Source organism: Miniopterus natalensis, chromosome 13, assembly GCF_054644295.1.
Source record: "Miniopterus natalensis isolate mMinNat1 chromosome 13, mMinNat1.hap1, whole genome shotgun sequence".
Lineage (NCBI taxonomy): Eukaryota > Metazoa > Chordata > Mammalia > Chiroptera > Miniopteridae > Miniopterus > Miniopterus natalensis.
Window position 1 is genome coordinate 54,070,143 of NC_142093.1, and position 14,704 is coordinate 54,084,846.

The 14,704-nt window shown below is 41.6% G+C and overlaps 1 protein-coding gene across 2 annotated transcripts in view; it reads right to left on the reverse strand.

Moving 5' to 3' along the window:
• Window positions 1-14,704, reverse strand: part of TMEM131 (transmembrane protein 131) — a 181,348-nt gene that overhangs the window by 30,660 nt on the left and 135,984 nt on the right. For both annotated transcript variants that reach the window (XM_087823705.1, XM_087823706.1), the window contains exons 26-31: window positions 11,811-11,962; window positions 11,280-11,422; window positions 10,661-10,847; window positions 9,448-9,633; window positions 8,267-8,425; window positions 7,302-7,882 (exon numbers count right to left, since the gene is read on the reverse strand). In XM_087823705.1, the coding sequence (XP_087679831.1) occupies window positions 7,302-7,882; window positions 8,267-8,425; window positions 9,448-9,633; window positions 10,661-10,847; window positions 11,280-11,422; window positions 11,811-11,962 (1,408 nt within the window). The remainder of the gene's footprint in view (window positions 1-7,301; window positions 7,883-8,266; window positions 8,426-9,447; window positions 9,634-10,660; window positions 10,848-11,279; window positions 11,423-11,810; window positions 11,963-14,704) is intronic.

The window sequence follows — 14,704 nt, forward strand, 5'->3', positions numbered from 1 at the left end:
AAGTAAAATAAAAGGTATCTGTCTCATTTTGATTTAAAAGCAGAGTCCCCAAGAGCTCAGTGACCAAGCTGTGGCGCGTCCACAGGGTCATGCTAATCCTTGTCAAGTGCACTCATTTTTTAGAACCATCAAGTGTTGTTTACTCTGAAAAAGCTAACTACCCATACTTTTTCTCATGTAAAGAGTAGGTCCATTTGGCCTGAAAGCCATCCTCCCAAGTTCTAGTCCAGATTTCTTCTCAATGTGCCAAGGACTGGATCGCTCAGCATGTCTGAGAAAAACAGATTTACACATGTTCACCTCCTATGTGCCCACTGCTAGACCCCACTTCATCAGCAAGGAAACAGGAAACTGGCTTACGGAAGCAGACAATGGTCGTCAAATTCTTGTGTCACAGACTCCATGCATAATTACTCTGTATGACGCTGCACTGAGTTAACTCACTGTAACTACAAACCCTGTTCTTAAAACATCTAGGCAGTTTCCACTTTCCACTATTATAAACCATAACGTATGTAAGATTATTTCCTGATACTAAACTTCCAGATATGAGCTCATCGGTTCAAAGGAGGTATATGCCTTATGTTACTGTTATAGCTTTTGACATGCGTCAGAAAACCTGCCACTTTCCATAATCTATACAAACTTCTTTTTAACACAGCTACTACTGAGAATTATTTTCTTTATATAACCTATGGATCCTAGGCTATCGATGCTTTTAGAAATATAAAATTTGCTTGCCTAAATTGAAGCAAGAGAGGATAGTTATTTGACAAGTTAAATTCTAATCACCAACAACTATTTGGGTTTAAGCCCATCTACCACAGCAAATTAAAAGATACACCTGCTAAAGACATGCCTCTCATAATCAGCCAGGACACTTTTTGACAAGTGGTTGGCCAGTGCTTATGTGACAAGCTCTTTTGCTCTTGTCTCATGTCCTGACTCCAGGGGGTAAGAAAAGGCCTGGTGTCCCTGTGTATGCCTCCCCCCAAACAGGTTGGCTTTCTCATCCATTCACATGGCTAGTTGGAAAAGGTAACCTGGGGTGCCCTCTGAAGCCCTGACCCCTATCTCATGTTCTCTCCTGCCATCCCCAAATAATAAGCCTGATTAGAAGTTTTAGACCTGGGAGTGAAGCAAGAAGCCTCACTTGGACTCTAGCATAAGCTTCTTTCTCCACCTAAGTTCCATCATGGGCAGGAAGGTGGTGGGGAGAGGTTATGGGGTACCTGGCTGGTACTGTATTGCTACTGTGTGTATGCTTTTGTGGAAGAAGACCTGAGAGAAAACAAGGGATGCATGGGAGAGAGCAGACACCAAAACCCACTTCACACGGCTCACATCTGACAACCATTTGTTAAGACTCAAATAGCTAGTATTTATTAACAATCCCACTCAACGGGGAGTGGGCAGACTTTCGGCAGCTATTTTATCTTGGTGAGATGACAGGCTGCATCTCTCCTCAAAACCAGATGTCCAGGTAGTGGCTGCTATGCCCACTGAAAATGGTCAGAATGAAATAATTCCTTCGTTGCCTTAAAACCTAATTAAGTAAATTTTCCTAGTAATTGGGTGAATTCCAAACTCTTTACTGACAAGAACCATTTGTCCCTACCTGCAGGGCACCCTTGGGGCTAATCTCAGTATGTACAAGAACACGAGGCAGGCTGCTGAATATATGCAGTACCACGGGCTGCTTAGAGTCCAGCATCTTCATAACAGTAAAGCCCCGACCCTTATCAGATAATCCAGCCCTGACCTGAGGCACCGCAGATGCAGTGCAAATGGGTGATGCTGAGCACACATCTCAGGGAGCAGGTAGATTAATGCTAGAGGGTCAACATAAAGCATCTGTGTGGAGAACGTTCCTGTATTCTTTTCAACAGAAGCAATGTCCCTTCTATTAGTCTATGTCCTCAGATTCAAGCAGGGACTCAATGCCAGCAAAGTCTGCTTTTTCTGATGAACTTTCATGCTTCCTTGTCCTGAATGGGAACTATAACAATGTTTTCCTTGGGCTTAGCTGCCAGGACATTTGCAGCTCAATTTAACACTTAATGGTAACAACTAACTTTATTCCAGGTTCTGTATGTTTCACTCGTTACCTTTTTCTTGTCACTAATAGTGTATAAATGAATTTGTAATCATTGCTTGCTTTGTATAAATGAATTTGTAATCATTGCTTGCTTTGGTTGTCTCTCTCCCACTTTTACCTTCCACCCAAAAGAATTATCCCAGGAAAGTTCCAATTACTAGCAAATGGATTCTCAGAGCCTGTGCAGCCCCTGGCAGCTGTGGACCTAAGCCAGATCTTGCAAAGCCAGTTACACCTGATGGAGATTCTAGAGAATCTGCAGAATCACTAAATCCAGCGAGCATTCATCTTCTGGCTGCTTAATGGGCCTAAAGGAGCCAATAAATAATAAAGACCAACACATGATTTACTGGGGCCAGTACTGGTCCTGTAAATTTATTTTCCCCTATTGTTCTGAATGATACCTTTATATGAGTATGATAAACTGAAAGATAAAAAAAAAAAAAAATGCATATGAGGAAATCTCTTCAAGAGTTCTTCAAGCTAAAGTAAATAATGTTTTCAAAATTTTATAGAAATTATCACATTATTTTGTCTTATTAAGTAGCTTTGGGCCAAGATAGTAAAGATGCTTGTTCAGCCCAACAGAAGGTAGAAAAGAATTTGTATTTGTGAAAAAATTTTAATTCTATCCCAGGGTAGGAATTAATAGAGAGTTTGTAAGAAGATCCACACTGTATCCTGTTCTGGTTTGTCTTGTGTCTAGACACCACTAGTGGCACTAAGGAGAACCAAAAAAGTACAGAGGACTAAGAAAAACAGGCTACACAACCAAAATTTCATGGCAAACAGAGTTCAGTTATTTAGGATTTTCATACAATTATGTTCAATTAAATTCTGGACTTGTTTAATGTAAAATAAGATATCCTAGATATTCATAAGCAAACGTACAATTTAATGTTGGGAGAGGACAGCTCCTGTCCTTGTAACAGGCATCTCTGTCCACTCCCTGTGAGGGCAGCGCCACCCTGTCCCAAACCCACTAGCTGCTTAAACTTGTTGGACCTCTCACCCCTTGACTTATCCATGCTCTCCCTGTTGGTGAGGTCCTTCACTATCTTGCTAATTCCCCACGACATCCTCACTCGTGTCATTTTGCTGCCTCTGTTATGCAGAAATCCAGCAGTGTCTTAATCCAACGACCCATTCACCCTTGGGCTGCAGAGTATATAGAGAGAAATGACACAGCACCAGGTGGTGACCCAGTGACCCTCAGCGGGGCCCCCAATGTTGCCCAGGAGGCTGCTCTGCATATCCAACTCTCATGTCCCGCAGACTCCCAGTCTACAGAAATTTCAGCTATTTTGAATCTATTCTAAACTTTTTCTATTTTCTGTTTATACCTTACCATCTCTCCCTTCAGTCTCAGCAGCTGTTTTTCCCATTGCTTTTCAGAGAGTGGAAGGGAGAAAGAGAGAGAGGAAAAAAGAGAGAGGGAGAGAGAGAGAAACATTGATGTGAGAGTGACACATTGATTGGTTGCCTCCTGCATGAGCCCCGACCAGAGCTGGGGATCAAGCCTGCCACCAAGGTACATGCCCTTGGCTGGAACTGAACCCGGGACCCTTCAGTCCACGGGCCGATACTCTAACCACTGAGCAAAACAGGCTAGGGCTTGCCTGGGAAGCTTTTAATGTGTCCTTTGATTCTAAATGATAGCTTTGCTGGGTAGAGCAACCTTGGTTGTAGGTTCTTGCTTTTCATCACTTTGAATATTTCCTGCCACTCCCTTCTGGCCTGCAAGGTTTCTGTTGAGAAATCAGCTGACAGTTGTATGGGAGCTCCCTTATAGGTAGCTAAGTGGTTTTCTTTTGCTGCTTTTAAGATTCTCTCTGTCTTTAACCTTTGGCATTTTAATTATGATGTGTCTTGGTGTGGGCCTCTTTGGGTCCATCTGGTTTGGGACTCTCTGTGCTTCCTGGACTTGTAGGTCTATTTCCTTCACCAGGTGAGGGAAGTTCTCTGCCACTATTTTTTCAATTAGGTTTTCAATTTCTTGCCCTCTCTTCTCCTTCTGGCACCCTCATATGTGAATGTTGGTATGTTTGACCACTGTCCCAGAGGCTCCTTACACTATCCTCATTTTTTGGATTCTTTTGTCTTTTTGCTGTACTGATGGGGTGTTTTTTGCTTCCTTATATTCCAAATCGCTGATTTGACTTTAGGTTTCATCTTCTCTACTGTTGATTCCCTGTAAATCATTCTTCATTTTAGTTAGTATATCTTTCATTTATGACAGGTTCTTTATGATTTCCATGTCCTTTTAAAAATGTTGACAACATTCTAAGTTCCTTGAGCATCCTTACAACCATGGTTTTGAACTCAGTATCTATTAGTTTGCTGGACTCCATTTCATTCAGTTCTTTTTCTTATTCTTTCACTTGGAACTTGTTTGTTTCTGCATTTTGGCTGCTTCCCTATGTTTGTTTCTACGTATTACGTGGAGCTGCTATGTCTCCCAGGCTTGGTAGAATGGCCTAATGTAGTAGGTGTCCTGTAGGGTCCAGTGGCACAGTTTCTCCATTCTCCGAGCTGTGCACTGCAGGCGCACCTCCCCCCCCCCCCCCCCCCATTGTGGGCTCTGTGCACCCTCCTGTTGTAGTTGGGCCTTGATTGCTGTTGGAACCTCAATGGGAGGGATTTACTCCCACACCAATCAACTTCGAGGAGTGGCTGGGACCATGTTGGAGAATCAGCTGTGTAGGGTCCTATCCTTTGAAGCAGGACTTACTTCTGCAGGGCTCTGGTGCCCACTGAGTCCACCCCATGAGTGTGTCACTTGTGGAGGTGGTTGGGTGGTGCTTCCACACAGTCTAGAGCTGTCCACTGGGTGTGCTGCTCTGGGGCCTCCTGGGAGGTACAGGCCAAGGTCAATTGCTGCCTATGTTCTATCCAGGGTCTCCAGGAATGAGCTACAAAGCGATCTGCAGATAGCTGCTACTTGTGCTGGGTTTGGAAGTGCCCAAGAGAGGCCACACTGGGAACCAAGGCTGGCTACTGCCAGTGCCGAGCTTGGGGCCACTTAGCGTGAGTTATGGGGCATGCCACAGCCAAATGCTGCTTGACAGATTTTAGGAAAGTTTGAAGCATGAGTCAAAACAGGCCATTTATATGGAAAAGCCATTGGAAACACCGTGGGTGGGCTCCGAAGTGGATGAAGCAGGGTCTCAGGGAATCAACAGGGCAGGGTGAACAATGTTAGCCAGGTTGATGGAGACTCAGATACAGGGCCTGCCTGCAGGCTTTGTGGCACGGGGCTCAGCAAAGGAATAATGGCCTCTGCCAGCACTTCTGTATTGGAGAAAGCTACCCCTCCAGCTCTTGCCTGCCCTAATGCTGGACAATTCAGATCCTCCCTCTATGTCCCTGGTGCTTTTCAAGCTGTTGCTCCAGCACTGGAACTTAAATGGAGTAAGTCTGTGCATGGGCCCTTTAAGAGGAACTTCTTGGGACTCCTAGCAGCCCTCTGTCTCACAATCCTTGTGTTTTAAAGCCAAAAGTTATGGACACTTCTCTTCCTGGCCCTGCAACCCTGGCTGGGACCCCTTACTCCTCAAGAGGACCTCTGCAGCCAAGATATCCCTCCTGATTTTTATCTGCCACACGTGGGTGTGGGACAAGCTCATTCACCATCTCTGCCCCTGCTAGCAGTCTTGACGTGGCTTCTTCTTTGTATCCTTAGTTGTAGGACTTCCATTCAGCTAGATTTTAGGCAGTTCTAAATGATGGTTGTTTTGTAGTTTAGTTGTAATTTTGATGTCCCAAATGCATGTACTTCTAAGAGGACTTGACATAACCATCTTCATATCACTGTGGTAAGAAAGTCTCTACAAGAAAACTCCTCGACTCTGGGGATGTCAGGTTTGTTTTGCATCTGTGTAAACTAAAGGCAAACCTTGGTACATTAGTGAGGGAAGTACTTAAATAGGCTTGGAGTACTGTGCATTGGAATGGCTGCCACAGGAGAGAAAGGATACAAAAGAGTTCAGGATGTAAAGGATTAATGAAAGTGCAGTTAGGCCATTTACTGCTATTTACATTTGATTCTGGAAGTTACCCATTAACCTACCTGTGTATGTATGTGTGACATGCAGACTTCTAAGACAGCTCACAGTGACCCCACTTCCTGGTATTTTTGTTCTTACAGAATTCTCTCTCCTGAACTGTGCACTGGACCACACTGGCTAATGACCAGAGTACTATAGAAGTGACGGGATGTCACTTCCAAGAGTAGGTCACAAAGACTGACTTCTGTCCTGCCAACTTATTTTCTCTCTTGCCTTCTTGCTTGCTAGCTCTGGGGAAGCCAACTGCTTTGAGCTGTTCTATGGAGAGGACCCATGACAGGCTGCTGGTCACATCCAGCATGGAATTGAGACTCTTACTCCAACATGCTGTGAAGAAATGAATCCTGTCATCAACCATCTGAGTGGTTGAATCTTACGATGACTTAAGGCCCGGCTAACACCTTGACTGCAGTCCTGTGAGAGCCAGGAGAACCCAGCTGAGCTGTGCCCCAATGCCTGACCCATAGGAACTATGAGAGGGTCATTTGTTACCATGCAAAAGATAACTAATAAAGTAGGTAGAACTCCAAAACAGAGGTCAGCATACTTTTTCTGTAAAGGGCAAGCCAGTAAATAGTTTTGGGTTTGTGGAGCCTATGGTTTCTGCTGCAGCTACTCAACTGTGTTGTTGCAGCACAAAAGCAGCCACAGACAATATGTAAACACATGGGGGTGGCTGCGTGACAACAAAACTTTATTTACAAAACAGATTTGGCTCACTGGCTGTAGTTTGCCAAACCCTGCTTTAAAAACAGGTTGTAGAGAAATATTATTTGAGTTAAAATGATCTCCATTTCACCACTGTGTTAAAACTTATTTCAACAATTAAAAAAAAGCTCAACCTATCACAATAATACAATAGTCACAGGTAGCTGAAAGGGAAACAGTAGGTGTCTAATAAGTTTCTTAATTTGGTCAGTAATCTAAGAAACACAAGTATCCTTTATGACAAATGGCTACCTCTGTTTGCATTTTGACATGGAAAAGCTGAAGTCCAAAGCTAGAGATAATCTGACCCAGAAGAGCACCTACTAAATTAGTTGTAAATCACAACTCTGACCACAATAGCTCCTGAGACACACACTGGCTTCCTCCTCACCCAGTGTGCTGTTCCCATAGTGAGAACAGATGCTTACCTTTGCTTTTTGATAGTGGCGATGGTGGCTGCTCTGTAAACACGTCTAGGGCTGGGGAATCATGATGGTCGAAGTCTTTGTCCATGGCTTCTATGAGACTGGTGATGTCTGAGTCCTCTGAGCTGTGCCTTGTGCTGCTGGCACGGTCTGGGTGGGAAGGGTGCGCTAGGGGGGTAGGTGACAGCCTTCCCGGCTGTGGCTCCTGGTGCTGAGGCACTGGTGGTGGTGGAGGGGGAGAGTGCTGCTCCAGCGTGCCATGGACATGGTGCTGGCTGCTGTGCTGGCTCTGTTTTGCCCCTTTGGACTTTCTGCCTGCTGCATGACCCTGGGTGACTGTATTTGAGTCCAGGACCAGGGGGCCTGCTTTGCTAGCAGACTGTGCAGAAGTCCTGCTAGAGGTACTAGAGCTGTTTTTGGCTCTGACATTGTCCACATCAGCTGAGTTTCTATTGCTGTGACTGCTGTGTGGATGGACTGATGGGCCACACTGTTTATGACTCCCTGCACCAGGTCGTGATGATGAGCCACCTGTGCCACAGAACCCCCGACTATGACCGGGGTCACAGCTGAGTGTGTTCAAGCTGAAAAAGGATAAATTGCAGTCAGTAAATAGCAACCTACAAAGTCTTAGATTAAAAATAGTATTTACTTAATTAGTAGAGCCATCATAATATAAATGTTCTAAGGAAAAACAACAAGAAATTGGGATACTTTTCACAACTCTATATGGTCTGTTCTACCTGAAAATTTAGGAATCGAGTCAGGGTCTAAGATTATTTTAACCTTTGCTATAACAGAAACATGGTTATTTGCTGTGAGTTCTTTGTAACTGAGAGCTACATGCAGCGTATTATTAATTAGAATTAGGATTTTCCTGAGTAAAAATGGAAGGGAAACTTATTCTTTTAATTACATCAACCAAATTTATATATACTAGAGAATTTATTTCCAGCCTGTGAACATACTTTCCTTCAGATGAAATACCAATGATTCTCCTGAGATCAAATGGTCTTCCCACATCAAAGGGCGGGTTTGAGGCCTCAAAGGACAGCCGCCTTCGAAATGGCTCCCAAATTCCTTGAGCTTCTAAATAGGCCGTTCCAATGACCAAAAGAAACAGGAAACTGTAGGGACAGAGAGGGAGAATCGTGTTCATCAAGAGTAACCCATTTGACATTAAAGGCAGAGTTTCTTAGTGAAGTACAATATAATATAAAAAACAAAGATCCGCCCGGCCAGGCGTAGCTCAGCGGTTGAGCGTTGACCTAGGATCCAGGTGATTGGGGTTCGATTTCCGGTCAGGGCACATGCCCGCGTTGTGGGCTCGATCCCCAGTCGGGGGCGTGCAGGAGGCAGCCGATCAATGACTCTCTTGTCACTGACATTTCTCTCTCTCTCTCCTTTCCTCTCTCTGAAATCAATAAAGATATATTTTAAAAAAATAAATAAAAAACAAAGATCCTATGAAAGTTTTTAATGACCCAGACAAAAAACAAACCACTATGGATAAAGATTTGTGCACCAATTTTATAGAATGCCAATTTACATGCAGGCTCACATGGGGGAAATAATTATTTGTATCAGAACAGTCACTAAAGGATACTTTTCTTTTTACCAAGACGCAGCTTTTATCTTTTCTTTTCGTTTTAACTCTAGGTCAACTCTATCCCCTTGAAGGATGTGTGGGGTCACTAGAGTACACCTGATTCTCAAACACATAAAGAAATACACTGAAAAAAAGGTAAGAATGCTAAGGACTGAAAAATAATTTCTAATCCATTTCCTGTTCTTTAGGTCAGACATTAGAAGAATACACTGCTGGGTAAATCACATATGCCCAAGTCACGTAACTTTAACTGATAAATTAGGAGTATTTGTTTCCCTTAAGAAATTAACATGTACTTAATTTGTATAGCAAATTTCAAAGTCAGACAGACTTTTGTTTATGGTATATGCATGCCACCAAAATATGCTCAGTTCTGACTGCTTCCACTAGACGTGGAGCAGGTATGTAAGCCTGACTAATGCAGAGGCCTGCCTATTCCTCGGAGGATCCCCGGCACTCAGAACATGGCTGGCACACGGTGGGCACTCAATGAACAATGCCCAGTAACGCCGAATAACAACCCTGAAAGAAGACAAGTACCTCATTATTCCTGAGATGATGATATAGAGAGCCAGCTCCCAGTTGGGCCTGGGTAGGGCTTCTGCACAGGTTGCTAACATATGGTATGGAAGGGATGCATTCAATATAAACACAAACTCGGAGCCACTGGTTGTTATAAACTTCAGTTCACGAATAACCCTAGAAGCTGTGAAATCAGGAGTAAACCTAAAACAGAATGATGGCAGTTAAGATCAAGATTTAAAAATATACTGCAAGCAGTTTAAACATAGTAACAGTCCCATACACCTTTGAAACATAACAGAATTTTAGTTTAATACTTTTATTCAATTTCCTCATTTTAAGATGGAGAAAACTTTCCCACGAGGTTAATAACAAAAACAACTATATTCTGTGGATGAGAAATAACATTAAAAAAGAACAACTATCTGCTCCCTGTAATTACTAATTCAGGAACTAGTCTCTGAGCTCCCTTCCTTTCCCTCCTCCTTTCTCCCAGGATACAGTCCCAATGATGCCTTTAAAAAAAGCCATCCAAGCCCCAGTGATCTTTTCTTTGTCTCCTGCAGTATTGCTTTTTGCCCAATTATTGTATTTTTATTTTTGTTAACTCTTTGTTCACCAACCAGATGATGGGCACCTGAGGAAAGGTGCTTTTCCTCACTGGCCCTTTTGGTGCCTTACACAGAGCGATTTGATGAATGTAGTTCCTTGTCAAGACAATGTCCACTCAAGATCATGACACTGTCATTCAATTAAGGGGACAAGGTTACATCTTGTTACATAAACTTTACAATATAACAACTTATCAAATATGCTGCAACTATTTACCAATACAGGAATTGAAACTGTAATGATGAAAATACTACACATTCATACATGTGCAACATGGGAAACTGCATGTATGATCTGTCTACTTTGTTGCTGAGGTGACCGACACCTTCTGCTTTAACACAACCCTGAGAATAATTTTGAAACTGGTTTCTAAGATTATCTGATCCACTCTGGAGATATAAGTTTCACAATTATGAAAACCAAGATATAAAAAATAACCAAAAATTAAGTGAAAAAACCAGAAACAAAAACACAACAAAAGAAACCTAAGTAAATACATTTGTGGATAAAGGCCTTCTTTTGTAAGCATGAAAACATATTTGCACTGAGTGTAAATAACTCTAGTGTAAAAAGTTAAGGAGAAGCTACTGACTCATATACCTTATCAGAAAATACTTACAATATAATTATGTCTTTAGAGGCATTGGCGCTTAGTGAGAACTCTTGACAATTAACGACTTTAAAGCCATATCCCTCACATGAGTACCCACTGACTTCAATGGTTTCTATGTGAATTTGAAGTTGTCCTGTATTCTCTACTTTAAATGTTCTTTTCAGTGTGAAATTCGGTTCTCTCAGTTTTAAACCTGAAGGAAAAATAATGCAGAGTATAAATCTTGCGACCATGTGCTCCAGATCCAAATGATGAACACGTTCCTCATGGAAGCGCCTAGAGACTGAGTACCTCCTCGTGCCAGAGTTCAACTTCACCCAACCTTTAGCAGCAGGCAGTACTCCGCTTTGTACGTCCTTTTAGAAGCCAAAAGACTGATCATGCTTTATCTTTTACATTCAGAGTAAGTCATTTAAGGCATGACACGAACACTGGTACTTTAAATTGTTTAAGATCCAAATCAAACAACCTTGAAAGCAAATCAGGTGTTTCCTTAAAAGTCTGAAGTATTCAGCACTAATATGCACATGTGCAGTGACAGAAACACTGTTCTTGTTTTTGGAATTATTTACTGTTGAAAGCAAATGCTGAAATTTGTGCCCACGGAAGTGTTAGCAATACTCACTATCTGTACAATCTTTTAATAATGCTTCTGTGATTTTAAAGCGTAAGGAGCTCCCTGGACCCGGAAGCTTGCCTGCCACCCTCAAGTTCTCGGTTGTTCCTTGTCCTTGGACCATTAGAGCATCCATCACGGTCAGGTTATTTCTATGCAAGAAGAAGAATTACAGATTTTTCTCCTATTGTATTTGCACAATATTTTAATCCATAATTTTTATCATTTTTTTCTAAACCACCAGGAAGAAATACAGTAAATTTAAGAGTGAGACATTTACACTTTAAGAATTAAAAAATATTTACACAAAGAAAAGCAAGGGCTTTTGATTTTTAAGTCATACGTGGCACAGGAAGACACTATTCAGGTTTTTAGCTATGAACACAATCACAAAGTAACATTTCATCAGGTGTTGTGTATCTTGGACAAAGTGAAAGACGATTTCCATAAATAAATATGCAAACTCATATTGAAACAAATCAAGTAACAACTTCTATAGAAGTGCTAAAAATCACCGCACAATTCAATTACAGACCATACCTGATTATGATTAGTGAGGAAACAGTTCTGTTGTGAACTGGAGTAAACTTTACTTTGACAGACCTCTTTTCTCCAGGTTTTAAAATGAGGTTTAAGATGAAATGTCGAGAGAGGCCCTCTGTGGATCCTGTTGAACTTTGCAGTGGGTGAACCTTGGGTAACAAACAGCAGTCATTAATAAAGTCTCTGGAAAAATGTTTTCTCCTTACCCCATCTACAGCTCAATATCAGTATTACTAGCTTCTCGAATTCATTAAATAAATAAACAACTTTGTATCTCACGATTTAAACACTGTTTAGCTGATAAACACTGTTTAGAGGGGCAATCAGTGCAATCATGTTTGTACTATATGTTTTTATATACATACAAATCTTTTAATTTTGAAATATTAACACACATACAGAAAAGGACACAAACTAAGATAAATAGCTCAGTGTTTTAAAACAGAGCAAACAGCCCGGCCGGGCGTGGCTCAGCGGTTGAGTGTCGGATCTAGGATCCAGGCTATCGGGGTTTGATTCCTGGTCAGGGCACATCCCCGGGTTGCGGGCTTAATCAATGACACTCTCATCATTGATGTTTCTACCTCTCTCTCTCCCTCTCCTTTCCTCTCTCTGAAATCAATAAAGATATATTTAAAAAAAATAAATAAAATAGAGCAAACAGCTGTGTAACTAACACCTAGTGCCGCAGTGTCCAGTGACGCTGTCCCACCTGCCATCATTGCTGTCCTGCTCCTCCCTGTGAAAGGTGTCAGCTGAAGGGTCTTAAGGTTGCATCTCATTTTTTATTTGTAAAAATATTTCCAATCCATATTAATCTATCTTTGAATTTTATTCTGAAAGCTAAGCACATAATTACTGTTTCATAAACACTTGATGATTTAAAGTTTAAAGAATAGCTTAGTTTAATAATCAAAATATGACTTTTCGACAGCCAGTTACAGATTATTAAAAAAAAAAAATCATGGTTCACAATTAAGGATATTCTGCTCTGATGTGTACGTAACATTAAATTTAAACTTTTTGTAGGAAGGGTCCATGTTCTTCATGGCTCTGCTACTGTGTGAAAGGAAAGTGAGGTTTGTATGATTTTTCTACTCTGCTTGGCAGTTAGGTTTAGGACACAGAGATCTATCTACTTGTATTAGCAGGATTCTACAAACATAACTTACAGTCAAGGACTTAATGCAGCACACTACTTTTTAACTCTTGCTTCTGAAGCAAATTTTCCCCCACATTTAACATTCTTTTCCATTAATGTCTACTAGGACAACAGACTATTCTGAGTGCTCTAAATGGTTGGTAAGTAAGTTCTTGTTAAATAAACTATTCTGGGTGAGTGATGGGCACGTTTTATATTATACATATACTCCTAACAAACATTGCTAATTCAGTCTTTAAGGACTTGGGAAACACTTGAGGATGTGATGCCTCAGAGATAGCAGTAAGGGCCCCAAACATTCTCCATAATTTTGTAGTGGTGGTTTTTACAGAGTGACACATTGACCCCTGGGACGCTCTGAGATCTTCTCAGGGTATCCACAGTGTCAGAACTCTTTCTCCAATACTGGCAGACACTACCTGACTTTGCAGTGTGTTGACATCTGTACTGATGATGGTCAGCAAAAGCAATGGTGGGTAAACCTGCTGACCCTTTAGCATGAGGCAAGGCAGTAGTATCAAACTTCCTAAGAAGCCAGTCTCCTTCTCTATGTGCACTTATACTTAAGAGAAGCAAGTTCTAGATTCAGCAATAATAAATATCAATCTTATTAAATCTCAAGCCCCGGCACAGGTCTTTGTAATGTTGGAAGTTTGTATAAAGCAAACCTGCTGCTTATACAAACCTGCTGCAAGAGGCACCACACAGTCTTGAAAAGCTATTGTTTGAGATGCAAACTGAACTCCTGGCTTTTCTCCTGGAACATCATTTAATTTCAAGAAAATGACTGACAATAACCTATGGTTATTCAGATGGGGGAGTTTGGCAGACATTTCCATGAAAATAGTGCATTTCCCTTTAAGTAAGACAACTGAAGTATTTGTTGCCAATGATAAAATTCCTGCATTTGAGAAGATTTGGGAAACAAATACATCCAGGAAAGATGAAAACGCAAAGTCAACATGGGTGTAAAAAGGTGGGGGGGAGGGAACGGGACGGGACAAGGACAGCCCCGTCAGGGCAGGTTTCCCCGGCACTGAGGCCAGAGACTGCAGTGTGAAGAAGGCTTGAGTTCCAAGTGCTGATTTCCTGACTGATCCATACCCTACACAGTAAGGACGTACAACATGAGTAGTTAGTAGCTGTGCATCCAGACCTGTATGATACAGAATATTTTGTTCCTGGAACAAATCAGTTTATGTACAAATTTATTAATTCAAGAATATTGATTGAGTGAAAACTATGTATGCTACTGTGCTAAAGTATAAATACAGTCAGCCATGGGTCTGGCATTTATGGAGCTTAGATTTTTATCAGAAAATATCCAAAATAAAAATTTAACTGACCAAGCACAGTATTTTGAGGTTTAATAAAATAAATTATGTGTTAGCATATATCTCACTGTCCTGATGTGTAACCTGTACTGTGGACAGGGAGCCACTGTAAGGACAAAATATGGAGAAACAGATGGTTTCTTGGAGGCAAAGGTGTCAGATGGGGTGCAGTTTATCTCTCTATTTGTTTAGTCTGTATGCAGAACACATATGAAAAACTGGGCTAGACTCAGAGGAAGGAGGAGTGGAAACTGGTGGAAGAAATAGCAATAACTTAAGATACACATATGACACCAATTTACTAGCAGAAAGTAGCAATGACTTGAAACTACTTCTGATGAAAGAAAGTGCCGACAGGACTGCATTTGCACATCAAGAAGACAAGAATGCTAACT